The 18,690-nt window shown below is 44.3% G+C and overlaps 1 protein-coding gene across 2 annotated transcripts in view; it reads right to left on the reverse strand.

Annotated features, from left to right (window-relative positions):
• The window catches only part of TRAPPC12 (trafficking protein particle complex subunit 12), an 88,267-nt gene that overhangs the window by 68,568 nt on the left and 1,009 nt on the right, over window positions 1-18,690 (reverse strand). For both annotated transcript variants that reach the window (XM_001502898.5, XM_005600235.4), the window contains exons 2-3: window positions 10,748-11,974; window positions 1,388-1,504 (exon numbers count right to left, since the gene is read on the reverse strand). In XM_001502898.5, coding sequence (XP_001502948.2) covers window positions 1,388-1,504; window positions 10,748-11,974 — 1,344 coding nt within the window. The remainder of the gene's footprint in view (window positions 1-1,387; window positions 1,505-10,747; window positions 11,975-18,690) is intronic.

Raw genomic sequence — 18,690 nt, forward strand, 5'->3', positions numbered from 1 at the left:
ATTAAAGTGATTAAAATGTCCTTCTCCACAGGCTACGACACTCATTTCCCTGTAAATTACAATCTTAGAGCACACTGACATTACTTAGGAAAATACATTTAGACACTCTTTCCTAGTCTCAAAGACGACAGGAATTATTTTGGGACATAATTAAAATACCAGGGCAAGGCAACGATCTTTTTATAAATACATTTCCCACCTTAAACAGGTCTCTTTATTAGGACTGTAATAAAATCTCTACTGGCCTCAAGTAGTTTTGGTGCATGGAAAAAATCAAACCTGTATATATTTAGTAACACTAGGAATAATCAGAGAAGGTAAAAAGATAGCCTGTGGAACAAATTAATTACAATTTGTTTGTGTATGGCCGTGTGTGTCCTTGTTAAACTCATCACACATCAAACACGGCCTTTTACTCCTGATGATGCATTAGAGCAGGTGTTTCAAGGCCAGATAAAGGGAATGACAACCCTCCAAACAACGGAAGAGTCTGTTCACTGCACCAGTCTCACACGGCCACGGAAACGGCTACCTTCTAAGACCTACAACTTCATGAGCAAATGACAAGATATACAGATATTTAAAAATTAGTTGCTCTTCCTCCCTTATAAAAACAGAACATTTCCTGATCTTTCCTTCCCAAAGCTTCTTAATCATAGGAACAATTCTAGAATCACTTCAGTAAAAGAAACTCCATGAAGCATTTGATCTACGTTTACTGAACATTAAATTTTAATCAGTTTACACACAAAATGTCTGCTAACCACGCAAGCAAGCGCTTCTTCTTATTTATCTGTTTGCGGACACACCCTTCTGTAATAAAACCAGCTGAGAAAAAAGACAATTGTAGGGGTATACAATTTCCAGCGCGCAGACCCCCAGAAGCATCTGCGTGCGCCCTGTGAAAATGCCTGCAGTGCAGACAGCTCCCTGCCTCACTTCAGGGCAGCGCCTCTGCTGGCGGTTCCCACTCACTCCCGTTAACAAATAAGGCAGACCGCTATGTGCACTTCTGGTGACCCACCCATTCAGTAACAAACCTCCTATACCAAGTGGAGAAAACAGGGTATTTAAAAAAAGTCGACATAAAATTATTTATCTCTAGTTATTACAGTTGATGAAGCATACTTAATCAAGTATATGCTGCTGCTTCAAGTAATCTGATGATTTAAAATAACGTTTTTTTAACTATTTGGACTTAAAATTAAAAGTATGTTAATGTGATGCTTTTTGCTGCACAGGACTCCTATCTAATCCAACAAAATTCTATCGATGTGCAAGGGCTTTGGATAATTTATTCAAAGTAATTAACTCTTGGGAAAATATTATGAAGGAAGGCAGGACTTACAAAACAGCAATCGTGAAAATCACGTACACTGTTACTTACAATTAGCTGCTTCAGTCCAACGAAAGACTGTTCCACTGAGTTGGCATTTAAGACCTGTCTCTTTGCCGCAGCTTTTTCACCCAGGAAGCGGAGCATTAAGTCTTTAACTGCATCTCCCTTAAAAGAATATAAGAAAAATATGTCAAGACAATAAAATGTTAATTAAACTCAGCTAACTGGAACCCATAACTAACCAAAATTTCTTTTTTCTTCATTGGTATATGGAGGCTAAAATGTGGTTATAGTACAGTAAAACTTCAATTAACCAGATACTAAAGTATCATGATCTTTAACAAAATGCGTATTTTAGAATAGCTCTTTCTTTTGGAGAGGAAGTGGTAAATTGCCACCACCTGTACCAGGCTTACATAAGCGGCACATCAAGCCAGGAGGGGATTCAGGTGAGAGGCCTGGGGAGGCCTCTTAGGTGTGTGGTGACACCGCTGGGGACGAGGGACTGGCAGTCACTGGGAAGAGTACCAAGCTGAGGTGGGCAGGCCTGAGCGGCGCTCTGCTCAAATCCCAGGGTTCCGCCAGCTTGCCTGGGCCTCTGGAAAAGTCTCTAGGTCCCACCTAGACAAGTTCCCAGTGGCATAGGGTGCCACCTTCCTTCCAGTGCTAAGGTCACTCCTTAGCTGGAGAAAAAGGGAACAGTCCCTTCCCCTGCACATCCTTTGCAACCCTGCTCGGCCAGGCCCTCTGCTCACGGGAGTAACGCTGCTCGCCAGGGAAGGGCCCACACGAGCCTCTGCATGGGGACCTGCTGTCTCACAACCTGACTCCTCAGGTTAGACCCGCCTGCATTCAGGGCTGAAGGATATTAAAAGTGGAATCCGAAGCATGTTACTTTAAAGAGAAGATGGAAGGGCAAGGGGCAGGGGAGAAGGGGCTTTGGCAAGGACAGAGCAAGAAGGGATTATCAATGGCCAGGAATGACCAGGGGAAACCTCTTAAGCTGGTGAGACATGGGGATGAGCCAAGGACAGAGGCTCAGGCTCTCAGGGTGTCTGCAGCACAATCCCTGCACGTGAAGAAGGGCAAAGCCTATCTGAGCTGGGGCCACCAAGTCCAACCACTGTGGGAACAGGGGTCCCAGGACAGAAGTGTGCTGAGAAAGCAGCAAGACTGGCAGGACTCAGAGCTGCTTGGTAGCTGCGCCACAGGCTGAGGTCAGCATGGGGAACACACACCACGGCCTGAGCCCACTGCTGTGAGGCCCACCCACCAAGGAGTCGTCAGAGGTCACAGCAACAAAGCAGGGTGACCCAGGGCCCGGGAAGGAGCTATGCTGGGGGAGAGCTCTGAACCACCCCTCTCCCTTTAGGGTACCGCTGCCTGGGGAAGGCGCTGGGACGAGAGCAGCAGCTCTGAGGTCACTGAAGTGAAAGCCAGCCTGGCCTTCTCTGACACGCTCTTGGGGTCCTGTGGGGCAGCAGGACTGGGCCAGAGAACCCCCATGGCTAAGGAGCATAGCACAAAGGCCCCCCCAGAACTTCCCGGTGAGCTGCCGGGAGAAGTAAAACCTAGGCCAAGCTGAGGGCTGGTGAGAAACAAGGCCCACATCTCTCCATCTCCATAAGTCGCAGACCGGTGGATGCTAATACTGTAAGGGACACGGGAGCAGACTGAGACTGAGGATGGAGAGGAAACTGATGTAGGCATGTGTCCTGCACAGACTCCACCACTGTCTCAGCTCCCTGTGGTCTTCCTACTCTTGTTTGGGGAAAATAAGGGCAAAGAGTAGTTCCACTTATAAGCAAGGTTGCTTTAATCTTTCACTATCATCCAAAAAGGTGACACTTAAAAAACACACCACCATGCAGACAATGAGAGCAGGAGATGCGGAACAGGGGCTGCTGCTGCATCTGCTGCACCTTCTCCTGAGGGCAGAGTGACCGTGGGGTGGAGGGACACTGGACCAAACACCTGGTTCTGGCCTGGGTGCGAAGCTGGGGCTCAAGGGGCCAAGCCACACCTCTCAATATGTGGGACAGAGGTCTAGAGGCAGCAGTTCTGGGGTTTTACTTTCAGAGAGTAAGGTGACATATTTCCAGTGCCAGAGCCACAAAAGCAGCTCATGATCTAGGAGGATAATTAGAGCGCAGCATAAAAAGGGCTCAGCCACATGGCTCCATAAAGCTTTGCATGATGCAACTCCTATCAGACAAGAGCTCTATCCGAGCGAGAGGAGCCTGAACCAGGAAAGTGCAAAATCACATCTTAATGCGGTGGAGGGAGGGCCAATTTAACTCCCCCTCCATTGCAACAATCTCGGTTAATTGGACCACCCTGCAGAAATCTGGTGCCCTTAAAATTCTCCGTTAGTGAATGTTTCAGTTACCACAGGAAGATCCTGAGACAGGAGCATACGTATGACTAACAAACCTCTCACCTGTGAAAGCCCAAAGATGGGACACGTCTTAATATAAACCTAACACTTGCTATGTCCCTAAGCTGAAGGCAATGAGGGCACGGGGGTCAGAGCAGCTATACTGCAGACCCACCCATGGTTACTGGGGAGAGCGGAGCCAGTTCCTCCCCCCGGGGGTGTCTGAGAGCTATGTTGCTGCACCTGGGATGGGATCCCCCTGGAACCCAGTAGATTCCTTCAGCTCAGCAAACCTTCCGGTGAGGGCCTACTGTATCCGAGGCCACGGCAGGGTCGTGGTGAGCTACCATGTGAATGAGCTGGGACTCACTCACTCGCAGTCTGGCTACGGGGAGGACTCCTGTTCCCCAGGTCAGATGCGTTTATGGAACAGCAAGTGGCTGGATCTCAGCTCGCAGACGGTCATGGGCCTGCTGCCCCTTCTACAGTATGGGAACGACAGACCAGACAAACAGAACTCAGAGGCTGACTCACAGTGTATGGGCTTTTCTGCCTGGGAAACCTACTGGCCAGGGATCACAGCGCAGAGGTGCTGAATGGACAGCAGCACCTGTACCCGCCCAGGATGCGCAGAGCTTCCCGTCTCAGTTCCACTGGAGAAACACGGCTGCCTATCCCAGGAGCATTCGATCCTTTCGCTCTGGTGTTTGCTTTCTCCCAGAGGAAGTGAAACAGAGTGAACGAACCAACAACATACAAATGAAGAAAAACAAAACTCCAAACTCAAGGTCGTGGCAAATCGGAACCCTCACACATCGCTGGCAGAATGCAGATGTGCAGCCATTTTGGAAGGCATCTGGACATCCCTCAAAATGCTAAACACAGAGTTACCATGTAACGGGGCAATTCCACTCCTAGGTGTGTACCCAGGATAACTGGAAACATATGTCCACACAGAAACCTGCATATGAATGTTCACAGCACCATTATTCACGACCACCAAAAAGTGGAAACAACTCAAATATGCATCAACTGATGAATGGATAAATAAAATGTGGACTATCTACACAATGGGATATTATTTGACAATATAAAGGAATGATGGACTGATATACGTGACAACGTGGATGACTCTAGAAAATGTTCTTCTAAGTGAAAGAAGCCAGTCATGGATTACCACATACTGTATGACTCCATTTGTATGAAATGTCCAGAACAGGAGAATCCGTAGAGAAAGAAAGTAGATTAGAGGTTGCCATGGGCTGAGGTGAGGGTGGGGCAGATGGGACGTGAATATGCAACTATGTACTGGGGGGCTTTGGGGAGAAGAAGGGAAAAAAAAAGACAGAAGACTGGCAACAGATGTTAGCTCAGGTGCTAATCTTCAAAAAAAAAAAAGAATTTAGGACAGTGCTTTGACAGGTAAATCAGCTGCAGGACTGTCACAAATGGCCTGGGCTGGCCTCTCCAGGTCTTCCGTCTCACGTTTCCATTTAGTCAAGTCCATTTTTGTCCTAATGCAAACAACTAGAACGCTGGGAAAAATAGGTGAAACAACAGCTTGCACACATAGAAAAGGACCGTGATCTAAGAGAAGGGAAAAGATGAGTTGAGCTCCTGAACCCAGAGGCACTCTGCGGACCACAGCACAGGAGGGGAGTCCCGAGCAGAACATGGTGAATGCGCTGAGGTGAGGAGGCAAAGCTGGGAGTCCGAGAGGTCGAGGTGGCTGGAATTTGCAGACTGCAGTCCTGGCAATGGGGGAGCTCTGCAAAGAAAGGGCTCTGGAAATCCCCGGAGGAGCCTCGAGTCCTCTGCTGAGCACAAGCGGCACTCGCAGAGACTGGATGCTCTAGAAAATGGCGCGAAACAAAAGGGGAGTATGAGCTGGCCCACCCCCTTGCCCAAGCAGCAATGGGAGAGGTGGAGCAGGCCAGCTGTTGTGGGGGGCTCTCGCTGAACACTGAGGCTTTCAGTACAGACTTCAGGAAGCTCACAGGGAGTCAAAGCTACTCTAAATTCACCCCTAAAAAGCTTAAAAACAAACCTGAAAAGGGTCAAATAAATCTGCATATAACTTACCTACCTGCCAGAACAAAGTGCAAGTCTTTCTGAAGGAAGATGACAAAATACAGACACTCAACAACATGAAATACACAATGTCCAGCCTCTAATCAAAAATTACTGGGCATGTGAAAAAGCAGGCACATGTGGCCCATAACCAAGAGAAAAATTAAACACAAATAGAACCAGAAATTACAGAGACGTTGGAATTCTCAGAAGAGAATCTTAAGATAGCTATTATAAATGTGCTCAAGGATCTGAAGTAAAACTTAAACCCAATGAGGAAAGACAGATATAAAAAAGAACCAATGGAAATTCTTGAGACAAAAAATATGAGAAATTTCAGTGAACAGCATCAGCCGCAGACTACAAAGTGCAGAGGGAAAGATGATAAAGGGACTGAAGGACACAGCAGAATGCCAAACTTAGGCACAGAGAGAAAAAAGACTGAAAACAAAAACAAAAATAGATCCTCTGTAACTTAATTAGCAACGTCAAGGAGGTGCCAGAAGTAGAGAGGAGAGGTAAAAACTGAAAAGCAATTTGAAGAAGTAATGACTGACTAAAAATGTTCCCAAACTGATGAAAACGATAAATTCACAGATATAATCAGGTCAATGAATCCCAAGCAAGAAAAACATGAAAGAAAACCACTCGAAGGCACATGAGAACCAAACCGCTGAAAACCGCTGATCACATCTTAACACCAACCAGGGGCAAAATATTCATTAGGCAGAAGAACACAGATAAAGATTACTATAGACCTGCCATCAGCAATGATACAAGCCAGAAGACAATGGAAGGGCACCTTTCAAGTGCTGAACGGGGGGCTGGCTCTGTGGCGGAGTGGTTAAGCTTGTGCACTCTGCTCCGGCGGCCCAGGGTTTTGCCAGTTTGGATCCTGGGGGTGGACATGGCACTGCTCATCAGGCCATGCTGAGGCAGTGTCCCACATGCCACAACTAGAAGGACCCACAGCTAGAACATACAACCATGTACTGGGGGGCTTTGGGAGGAGAAGAAGAAGAAAAAAAAAGATTGGCAACAAATGCTAGCTCAGGGCCAATCTTAAAAAACAAACATGAAGTGCCGAATGGAAATGAAACTGTCAACCTAGAGTTCCATACATTGTCAACATATTGCACATCCAGCAGAAACAACCTTTAATAATGAAGATGAAATAAGTAATTTTTTCAGACTAACTAAAGCTGAGAGAATTTGTGGCTAGCAGACCTGAAGTAACAGGCACATTTTTGGCTTTCTGGAGGTTTCTGACCCAAGGACTTGGAACGCCCAGGAGCGTGGTTTTAACATAGACTGTGTGGGCTTCCCTGACAGGACTAGTGTCAAATCCAAACTGTGGGAAGGGCAAGGGGGAAGGAGAGAATTAGGGAACAGAATGAGAAAGGAGTGTGGACAGATCCAGCCTTCGAGTCTGTACATCAGGTTTCTAGATCCACCAGTGCAGGCCAGAGGGTTCCGATGCCGGAGATGAGGCCCCATCGCAGTACCTTTAGTCCTGAACTCCCGCTGCTTCTACTTATTCCCTCCTCTCTCCCTCTCTCCCTCTTTCTCTCTACTGAACACGCTTCATGCAAATAATTCTCCAACTTCCATTCTTTCCTGGTTCTGAAAATTTCCGAATTATCATTTCCCCACAAACTTTCTGTTTACTTCTCAGGAACACAGGCCATCTACAAGTGCAATTAGTTGAAAATGCCGATGTTCTGCTTTTGATGCTACTGTAGTTGGGTGAAATGTTACACATTCACCTTGAAGGTCTCTAACTTAATTTAGACTGACATTAAAGTCATTTTATAAAGAAACAATTTAATTTTTTTTTCAAATTTTATTCCATAGGCAGGGAATTTTTCATTAGGTACCAGCAGGTGGGTAACTTGGAAAAATGTCAATGTAAGTGTTTTAGAAAGCTGATTTAGAAGGAATAACACTGCAACAGTGACAGGGGCACAGCCAGAAACATGTTAACAGATACATCCAAGAAATGGTTGGTTGACATCTTAAAAGCTTGCTGTGCACAGAGAGTTGATAGAGAAACTCTTCTTTGTTCTACCAATCTTAAGTCCTCCTGCAAATCAACATGGCATTTCCAGTCAAGGTTAACTGCATAGTTTTTCTTTCCCGTCCTGGGAATGAACGGTTCTTTGGAGGATAATACACAAGTGAAGAGACACGAGTGAGCGCACGCCTACTACATTTGTTAGATGGAAAGTCAAAGGTATTTGGGGAACTATTCTTAGTTCAAATTTCAATCTACCATGAGGTTTCCAAAACAACCACTGTGAATGGCAAGAGGTATGGAAGACATTACCTAAGGGCTTAAAGGAAACAAGAAGAAAAAACACTTCTTCTGGCTGGCCACTAGGTACATGCTCTGTCCGTGCAATGGGCGCTGCCTTGTCCTTGCTGACTCTCAGGATGCCCGACTCATCTCAGCCGCCTGCGACTGGGGAGGTGAGTAACAGACTGTAAAGCCACAGCAGACCTGCCACAGGCCGATGCCCTTCACCTGCAGCCAGGGCCTCCTTCTATGATTCAATCTAGGTTAACCGACCACTTGTGTTTCTCAAGGATGACGGATATTTTTATTGTAGGATACCACCCAGCCACTGCAGGGTATTGGGCATTCTTGGACCCACCCACTAAGTGTCATGTGCTCACCCCACCCTTTTGGCAACCAAAGTGAAGCACCCCTAGAACCCCTGTGCCACAGCACCCTCTTGGGACCCACGAGGTTAAGTCATTTCCACAGCAACCTTCAATTTTCCCCTGAACTACAGTCAGAGGGGGAAGCAAACTGCCAACAACAGATAGTCTGGAAAGGAAGTGCTAAGGGCCAGACCCCTGAGGAGAAGGAATGTAATGGCCTAGTACAAAGGCCCCAGGAAGCGAGGGAAGGAAGAGAAGGGAGGAAATGTGAAGCGGACACTGAGGCAGGTGGGGATGCAGGGGATGGAGACAAGGCCAGGGAGGGTCAGCTAAGCAGGGGGTGAAAACATAAACCAAATCCTAAACACCCAAGATCCCCTGAAGTCAGTGTTCATAACTGGAATTCATTAAAAAGATCCCACAAAGGTAAATTTATGTTCAGTATATTCTGCTTAAGAGGGTAGAGAAAGGGGCCGGCCCCGCGGCCGAGTGGTTGGGTTGGCGCACTGCTTCGGCAGCCCGGGGTTTGGCTGGTTCGGATCCTCAGCATGGACTTGGCACCACACTCATCGGGCCACGCTGAGGCGGCATCCCACATGCCACAAATAGAAGGATCCACAACCAAAATACACACCTATGTACTGGGGGGCTTTGGGGAGAAGAAGGGAAAAAAATAAAAAATAAAAAAAAAGAGGGTAGAGAAGGATGCCCAGAACAATGTCTGATAAACAGTAAGCCCACAATAAATACACGTTTAGTAAATGAATATGCTGAAAGGCTGCCATGCAAAGTATCCAAAATCTACAGGCTTACACTTCAGTTACCTAGAAAAATTAACCGACCTCACTTTTCTAGCCTATCACTTTTCTTTTTCTACAGAATCCAGCCCTCACAGGGCTGAGCAGCCTCCTGATCCAGTGGACAGTCAAAGACAATGGTCATTCCAGGCAGCGGGCCTGCTGACCGGTTCGTGTGTGTGGGGGGGGTGAGGGGGAAGGGTGGATCCTTCCTCCAAGAGGGGCTGCTGCAGACGGCAGGTCCTACTTTCAGTTCCAGGAGGACAGACATGCACAGGCCTCGAGGCCAGCAGGCTGGTCAGAGTGGTGCCCCCATGCACAGTGCCACAGAAACCCTGATACTACCTGCAGTCTGGCGCAAATGACATGCAAATGAATTCATTTTATAGGCATGTATACATATATCTACAAAAATGCTTATCAGAGTATACGTTACACGCCATCTTATATCCAGTTTTTCAAATTTAACAATACTATGTGAACCTCATTAAAAATTCTGCTATATCATCATTTTTAATACCTACATAAACATTCCACTGTAAAGATGAGTCAAATGTATTCACCCAGACCCCTGACAATGAGCTCAGATTCTTTACAGTTATAAACCACACTCTGATGGACATCCCAACCTGGGTATTTGAATACTGGTGAGATTATTTCCTGATAAAAAATACCCAAGACTGGGATTTTTGAGTCAAAAGATATGCACATGTAGATGAGCATTTAAAAATTTTACTTAAAAAAGTCTATACCAATTTATGGTCCCGTCAGGGCTGCATGAGACAGGCTATTTCCCACACTCTAAATAAGCATGAAATAATTATAAATAAAACTCCTCATTAGATAACGGAAAATGGAAATAATTTCATCATCTTTGATAAAAGACTAGTGAGACTGAACTTTTCTATATTACTATTTACTATATATAACACATTTTTGTGATTTATTATTTTGGGGGGCTGTTCATATTTTTCTTAATGAATCTATAAAAACTCTTTCTACATCAAGCATGTTATATGTAATACAAATATATTTTCCAGATTTAAAAAAAGGAATAGGGTATTTAACATTTGCTGGAACTCAAATGTCACAAATAAATGGATCACACAATGTTTAAAGCTACTTCAGAGAATTATGATGTAACTATCCTACTTTACTGGTATTTACTTCTAAGACTCAGATTAATTACATTATATTAAATTAAATTAATTACATACATTAATACATTATATTAAATACATTAATTATTTAATATATTAAATACATTATATTAGGGAAATCAACAGGGTTCCAAATGACCTAGTGACATAATATCATAGAATCTCAGAATCAGAATCTCAGGAACTGCTGAAAAATAAGGATTTTTTAACCCTCAAAGGGTCTTTATATATATATAAAACAGAAATAGATGAAAAGGAACGAGATGTGGACCTAGAATTATCTATTTCATTGAGAAGAATTCTGCTGGCAAACATCTGCGTTAAAAACACTCCGTCTTACCTGGATGTTGTCGAACTTAAGGCCAGGCATGGTGAGGTTCTCTTTGTCTACGAACACTGTGCTGTACTGTTGGGTTGCTACTGAAATCAAGACGTCCCTGGTCCCCTGCCCGGGAAGCCAGGCATCGTTTCTCCTGTCCATCTCGCTCATGCTCAGGGCGGTGGCAAAGGGGTCCTCGCTCCCTGCAAACACAGCCTGGATCTGTGAAAACGGTTTTGGAGACTGAGGAATTTCTACAGAAGCCGTGGAAACATCGGATTCTGATCTTTCAATTCCTGGGGAGTAAGAAGGGTCAACAGAACCTGGGGATTTTTCTCCTATCGGAGTAGCGAGAGAAGACAGTTTTTCTGGAACTGAAGAGCCTGCGTTGGGATTACTGACAGAAATGAAACTGGAAGTTGTGAAGGAATCAAAGAAGTCTGAGGCCAAGGAATTAGTGTTGGTTGAATCCCCAAAAAATTTACTCAGGCTGGGGCTTGGCTGGACCACCTGAGGAGGGGTCTTGGCTGCTGCCTCACTTGTGCCGCTGAAACTAGGAGACTTCACCATCTGAGACTCGAAGCCATCCCGTGGAAACAGGGGTGGCTGGGAGTGTGCGGGCTGGGCCTGGCTGAAGATGGTGCACACGGGCACCGGCTCATCTTTGAGAGAGGCCTGTCTGGAGGACAGCTCTGACGGCCCCTCTGGGGGAGTGTCTTTGTCCCTGGGGCCTGAGTCCTCTGCATCTTCATCTTCAGAGGCGGGCACACCTTTCACTCCTTGCTCTGGGTCTTCCTTCAATGACGCTCTGTCAGAGGTCATGTCTGAGACATCTTTGGTCGTTTCCTCTCCGTCACTGTCACTGTCATTACTCAGAGTGTCAACTGCTGCTTTATCTACAATATTTTCCAGCCTGTGATCAGTGTTGCCTTCTGTAGATTCTGAGACATCCTGCAAACAACCAAGGTCAGCTGCGTCATCTTCGCTATTATTAGGAGAGTCCGAAATGAGGACACTCTCCATCATGTGCTCATTAAGTTTATCTATGAAATTATTAGAATCTTCTGATATGGTCTCGTTCTCCTCAGACTCAAATTCGTCTCCACCAAGATCAATGGTTTCCTCATGATAAAGAAGTGGCCCCTGTTCTTCCTGAGGCAACTGCCGAGCGATGCTCTCCACTTGCCCCTCGGTGGGTGGGGACTCAGTCGTGCTCTGGTTGGCACCTGCAGCACTGTCCATGGTCACCTGAAACAAAGACAAACCTAAGTCAACCTCATCAGCTGAATATCTCAGTTACTATCAAGCTGATTTTATCTCACTGTTTTTTTTAATTTATAAAAATGGTGAATACATGTCATTTTAAGGTAATTACATGCCATTACACATTTGCCCAAACCCACAGGATGCACAACACCGAGAGTGGACCCTAATAGAGACCATGGATTTTGGGTGATGATAATGTTTCAACGTAGGTCCATCACTGGTAACAATGTGCCACTCTGGTGGGGGATGTTGACAATGGGGCAGACAGAGACTACACAGGAAATCTCTGTACCTTCTGCTCAATTTTGCAGTGAACCTAAAACTGCTCTAAAAAATAAAAGTCTATTAAAAAATGTTTATTAGCTATATAGTCAAACAGTTCAAAATTCAAAAGATTCCATTTCTCCAGCCATTTATGTATTTATTTACTTATTTATTATTGCAGTAAAGGACACATAAAATTTACCATCTTAATCATTTTTAAGTGTACAGTTCACTGGTATTAAGTATATTCGTGTTGTTGTGAAAGCATCACAACCATCCATCTCCAGAACTCTTCTCACCTTGCAAAACTGAAAACTCTGTACTCCTTAAACAACAACTCCCCATTCCCTCCTCAACCCCAGGCCCTGGCAACCACTGTTCTACGTTATGACTATGAATTTGACTACTTGGGGTACCTCACATAAAAGGCATCACACAGTACTCGTCCTTTTGTGTCTGGCCTATTTCACTCAGCATAATATCCTCAAGGTTTACCCATGTTGTAGCATATGTCAGAATTTTTTAAGGCTGAATAATATTTTATCATGTATAGATACCACATTAGCTTATCCATTTATCCATCGATTGACACTTGGGTTGCTTCCACGTTTTGGCTATTGTGAGTACTGCTGCTATGAACATGGGTGAACAGCTATCTCTTTGAGACCCTAATTTCAATTCTTTTGGGTGTACACCCTGAAGTGGGATTGCTGGATCATATGGTAATTCTATTTTCAATTTTTTGAGGAACGACCCAAAGTATTTTCCATAGTGGTTGCACCATTTTACATTCCCACCATATATCACCAGCACCAAAGGTTCTAATTTTTCCACATCCTTGACAACACTTGTTATTTTCTGTATTTTTGATCATAGTCACCCTGATGAGTGTGAGGTTTCCAGCCTTTTAAACCCTACATACTCTTTAAGACTCAGTTGAAGTCCCCCCTTTTCCACAAAGCCTTCCCAAGACACTCCAACCTATAACATCTCTGCATCCTCCCCTGAGCTTATAATGTTGTTTGCTTAATTCTGAGAATCTGAGACAGCGAGACGGCATGAGTAAGAGAAACTGTAAGAAAGCCAAGGCACGCTTGTTGAGGCAGGCTGACGGCTGAGGCTGAAGACAAGGGGCAAGATGACACTTACTGGCACTTACTCTGTAGCAGGCATTGTTCTAAGTTTCTCCTTACTTTATCCCCAGAACAACCCTTGATCCGGCTGCTACCATTGCTGTCACTTTGCAGATGAGGAAACTGAGGCTTGGAGAGGTTATGTAGCTTACTCAAAATCATACAGCCAGTTGAGAAACCAGGACAGTTACAGCTGAAATCCTGGCTTGACACTGGCTGGAGGAGGCCACAGAATGAAACAAGGAGTTTGAACTCTAAAAAAAATTATTTGCTCCTTTTCTTTTTATTAACGCTTTCTGTTTTTAACTAAAAAATTTGTTTTGGTGAGGAAGATTGGCCCTGTGCTAACATCTGTACCAATCTTCCTCCACTTGGCATGTGGGATGCAGCCACAGCATGGCTGGATGAGTGGTGTGCAGGTCTGCACCCGAGATCCAAACCTGCAAACCCTGGGCTGCCCAAGTGGAGCATGGGAACTTAACCACACCACTGGGCTGGCCCCTTTGCTCCTTTTCTCAAACAACCTTTTTTTGAACAAAAAGTTACTTTATATAGTTCTACTCTCATAGTGAACAAATTCAAGTTAAAGAAACTAAGACTATGATAAAAGATGAGGGTTTGTCCAGAAAAAAACAATACCTTTCTGATCTTTAAAAGCTATACTTAAGCTGATTTCTCAGTAAGACTACGTTTTCCTCGCTGTCAACACTTGTGTCACAGTACTCCAAATTGGCCATCCATCCCTTTTATAGCCTGGATCACTCTGAGAGCCAAAAACAAGACTATTTTAAAGTACATCATCAAGGTGAAACATTTTGGAGAACTGTCTCGTCCAGGACAGTTAGCTACTAACTCCCCATTTAATACATATTCGTCTAATAATTATTAGTTATAAATGAGTCAAAAATACAATGAAAAGGAACAAAGCCTTTTTTCTTGCACTGTTTCATAGCGAGTCCAGAGTGGAGGCTGCCTCAGGAACATCAGAGCGGATGCGCCCCCGGGTCCTCCCCTTGCAGGAAACGGAGCCTGGGCATGATGCCATGGAAACAACAAGACTGCCTTCACTGAACCTCCACAACAGCTGAACGAGACAGGTATCAACTGCCTGACTCTGCAGGTGAGGACGCTGAGGATCAGAGCAGTGACAGGACTCGTGTCAAATCGCTGCCAGTAAATGACACGGCCAGGGATGAATTCGGGCCTTCTGACTAAACCTCTGAGGACTGAAGTACCGCGAGCCCCTAGCACAGTGCCTGGTACCTGGGAGATGCCAGTAACTACTGCTGCTTACAAGCCCTTCTCGCAATAAGAACAGTCCAGATGATAACTCCAGAAATTCCAACACTACAGTAATGGACAACTGTGGAATAATACAGGCTATAAGAAAAGCTCCAACACATGCAATTACAGGAAAGGTAAAGAATATCACAACTGGCAAAATCAGAGTGTTTTCTTTGTAGGTAGAGAAAAGCCTACTCTTAAAATAAGCAGAAATAGCTGCCAGTTGAGGTTAACTTGTCTGTATTACAAGACACTCGTGGGAAGCTGGGCTAAAATGAGGGTACCCAGAAGGCTGTCCACGGATGGCCCTGAGCTACAGCCACAGGACCCGGGGAGGACAGGGGGTCACTGCGCAAGACCCACTCGGTACGTGGAGCGCATGGTTACAGCAAGGAGCGACTGCTGCAGCCATACTCAAAGAAACCCAGGGGAAAATGACCATTTTTTTATCTGGCCTATGAAACAGGCAAAAATTTTTAGAAGTGACAGTTCATAGGGAATTTGGGGGAAAATTTATTTAGTGATAGTGGGAATGTAACTTTTCTGCAGACAAAGGAAAAACTCTCTGAGAGCAACTCTGTGCTTACCGACTTACCTAAAACACATATTTTTTTGGTGAGGAAGATTGGCCCTGAGCTAACACCCGTGCCAATCTTCCGCTGTTTTGTGCATGGGATGCCTCCACAGCATGAATGATGAGTAGTGTGTAGGTCCAAACCGAGGATGTGAACCCACGAACCCTGGGCCACCAAAGCAGAGCATGTGAACTTAACCACTACACCACCGGGCCAGTCCCTAAAATATATTTTTAAAGAAATCATCTTCTGATAGGAAGGATGCCAAGTAAAGAGCAACATTTTCTCAAGTCAATGCTTATTTGTAACTATGTTTTGATTCTCTTCAGAAATCCTGTTTCTAATACAATTTAGAAAATAAACTTCTACCTTTTCCTAGTGATAAAATTTACAAAAATGCTGCCCAATTCAGATAAAAACTACAGTTAATCTCGATTTCTGAATAGAAACTACACGTTTACTAAAAGCCACTGCCAAAGAGCTGGATTGAAATGTCCTGCAAACCAGGGACCACTCGCTGAGAGCTACTGCCTTAGACAACAAGACAAGGCAACATCATCCAGCTCTCAAGGAGCCAAGCCACAGTCAGGGAATGGCAGAGAAGAAACTGAGGAACTGTAACACGTACACAGAGCTAAGTAGAAATATGACACACCAACTCCTGATGGAAAGCGAGAGTGTGTGAAAATCACATGTAAGCTTTCTTACTTCTTTCATTAGAAGACCTTAGAAAGTTCGTTACTCTCCCTCTTCTCTCCTAAAGGTGCACTTTCCATCAACAGTTTTTATTAAATACTGAGTGGATACAAAACAATATCTATAACCTGTTGCTAAGACAATACACCCTAGTACCTACTTCCCTCCTCTTTCAGAGGTAATATTCTGAAATTTGTCATACTCGTTTTTCTTTAATTTTCCACATGGATTTCCTCAAACAAGTTACTTACATTTTCAGTTTTTGACTTATTTCCCTTCCTACTGTTAACCTGGAGATTCAACCTTATAAGTGGCGTGAAGCAAGATTTCAGTCATCTTCGCTGGTGATGGTCTCTCTTGTGTGATGGCGCCAAAACATCCTATCTATTCTACTGTCGGTGGGTATTTGGTTTCTGGTACTACAAACAGCGCTGTTACGAACATTCGCGTACGTGTCTCCTGGTGTGCAGGTGCAGCTGTCTTCACGATGTTATTACAAGTGTGTGTGTACGTGTATTGGATAATAGAGAACATCTCTCTTTATCTTTACTGGAGAACGCCCAGTTGCTTTACTAAGTGGTTGTACCAGTTTAAAACTTAGTAACAATGGATAAGTATTACTGTTCAACACACTCACATACACTTGATAGTGTCAGACTTCTTAATTCATATCAAGAATGTATAAAAAATTCCTGCAAATCAATAGGACAATAAATGGCCCAACAGAAAAACAGAACAGGGGGCTGGCCCGGTGGTGCAGCAGTTAAGTTCGCACGTTCCGCTTCGGCGGCCTGGGGTTCACTGGCCTGGATCCTGGGCAGAGACCTACACACTGCTTATCAAGCCATGCTGTGGCAGGCATCCCACATAGAAAGTAGAGGAAGATGGGCATGATGTTAGCTCAGGGCTAATCTTCCTCAAAAAAAAAAGAAAAATAGAACAAAGATTTGAACAGGCTGAAAGGGACACACATTTCACACGCATGTATCCTACGATTCCAAAAGCCACACATCTTCATTGGTTCAGAACGATTCCATTTTATACCCATGGCTGCAGTAAAACGAAGTGCCTCTTTTCACTCTCCCAAGAGCCCTGGTTGAGACAACAAACAGTCTCACTACCTATGTGTCATAGAGGAACTCTGCACACTGGCACCATACGCTATGACCGTGAATGTTTATAAACAGCAAATCCAAACAAAGTACCCCCCGTCCAAAGGCCAAAAAATAAAAAATCTGTAAACAACTACTGCCATAGACACAATAATAAATAGCAGTACATTCAAAACTGGAATATGAAGTGGCAGTGAAAACAAATGAACCCACCCCACATGGAATGCATTAATCTGTTTGACTCTCACAAATCTAATTTTTCATGAAGAACGAGTAGAAAAATAAACAGTATGATTCTCTATATAAAGTTCAAAACGTAAATTAAACAATTATTGTTTTAGGAATACAAACACAAAAGCAAGGTAATAATAATAATATCCAATTCAGCTGGTGACAGCAAGGGAAGGTTTGATTGGGGAGGGACCCATGAAGAGTTTCAAAGCTGCTGGCAATGGTCCACATCTTACGCAGGTGGGAGAAGACTGGGTTGGGTTTGCACGTGATATTTTTTCTTCCATGTATGTTACATGCAGTCTTTACACATCTGTTCTTCATTTGTGTATGACATAAATCTTTACGCCTCCTACAATTGGCTTAATGATTTTTATTATACCATGAATATGATTCTAAACATGTCATCGTCAAAATGCTAGCAAAGAAATCTTTCTCTCTGTCCAGGTGAGTGCTTTGCACAATGAGATTAATTAATGCCTTAAAAATTTTTTAAGTACTGGGGCTGGCCCCATGGCCGAGTGGTTAAGTTCGCGCGCTCCGCTGCAGGCGGCCTAGTGTTTCGTTGGTTCGAATCCTGGGCGCGGACATGGCACTGCTCATCAAACCACGCTGAGGCACCATCCCACATGCCACAACTAGGTGGACCCACAATGAAGAATATACAACTATGTAACGGCGGGGGGCTTTGGGGAGAAAAAGGAAAAAAATAATAAAAAATCTTTAAAAAAAAAAATTTTTTTAAGTACTAACTTTAAATGATTTAAATTCACTAAGGACAACTAAAACTACAGCCGTTCCGGTTCCCTTTCTGGACATAAACCTTTGGAATTACAAATCTTTTATCAGATTGCAATAACGTAAACACTATTTCCATGACAGTACTATGTCATGTAGTAGAAATCTAATTAGCATATATTTACAAAGGAAAACTTACTGCAGATCAAGCATTTCACAAGTATTATCCCACTTAATCCTCAGGACCCACTTATAAAGTATTACTACCTCCACCGTACAGCAGAAAAAGCCAAGCGATCTGGCCAAAGTCACAGTGCCAATACTCGATGTTGACAGGATCCTAACGCAGGTTTTCCTGTTTTGCTCCCCTTGTTAGGCTGCTAGGATGGACGATGATTCAGAGCAGCATGGGCGACAGGAGGAGCCCTGAAGGCAGGTCTGAGTAGCTGCTTGAATCTTAGCTTCACTACTAAGCAACATCACCTGTGAAAAATGACGTCATCTTTTACTCTTAGTTTCCTCGTCTGTAAAATGGGATAATGAGGATTAAACAGTAACTGATGCACAGGCACTTTTTAAACTGTGCTGAGCTGTACATATTCAAGCATAGCAATTACAACCTTAATGACGAAGCAGAGTGGTAACACAGTGTCTTGGACCCGCAA

This window comes from Equus caballus, chromosome 15 (genome assembly GCF_041296265.1).
Source record: "Equus caballus isolate H_3958 breed thoroughbred chromosome 15, TB-T2T, whole genome shotgun sequence".
NCBI lineage: Eukaryota > Metazoa > Chordata > Mammalia > Perissodactyla > Equidae > Equus > Equus caballus.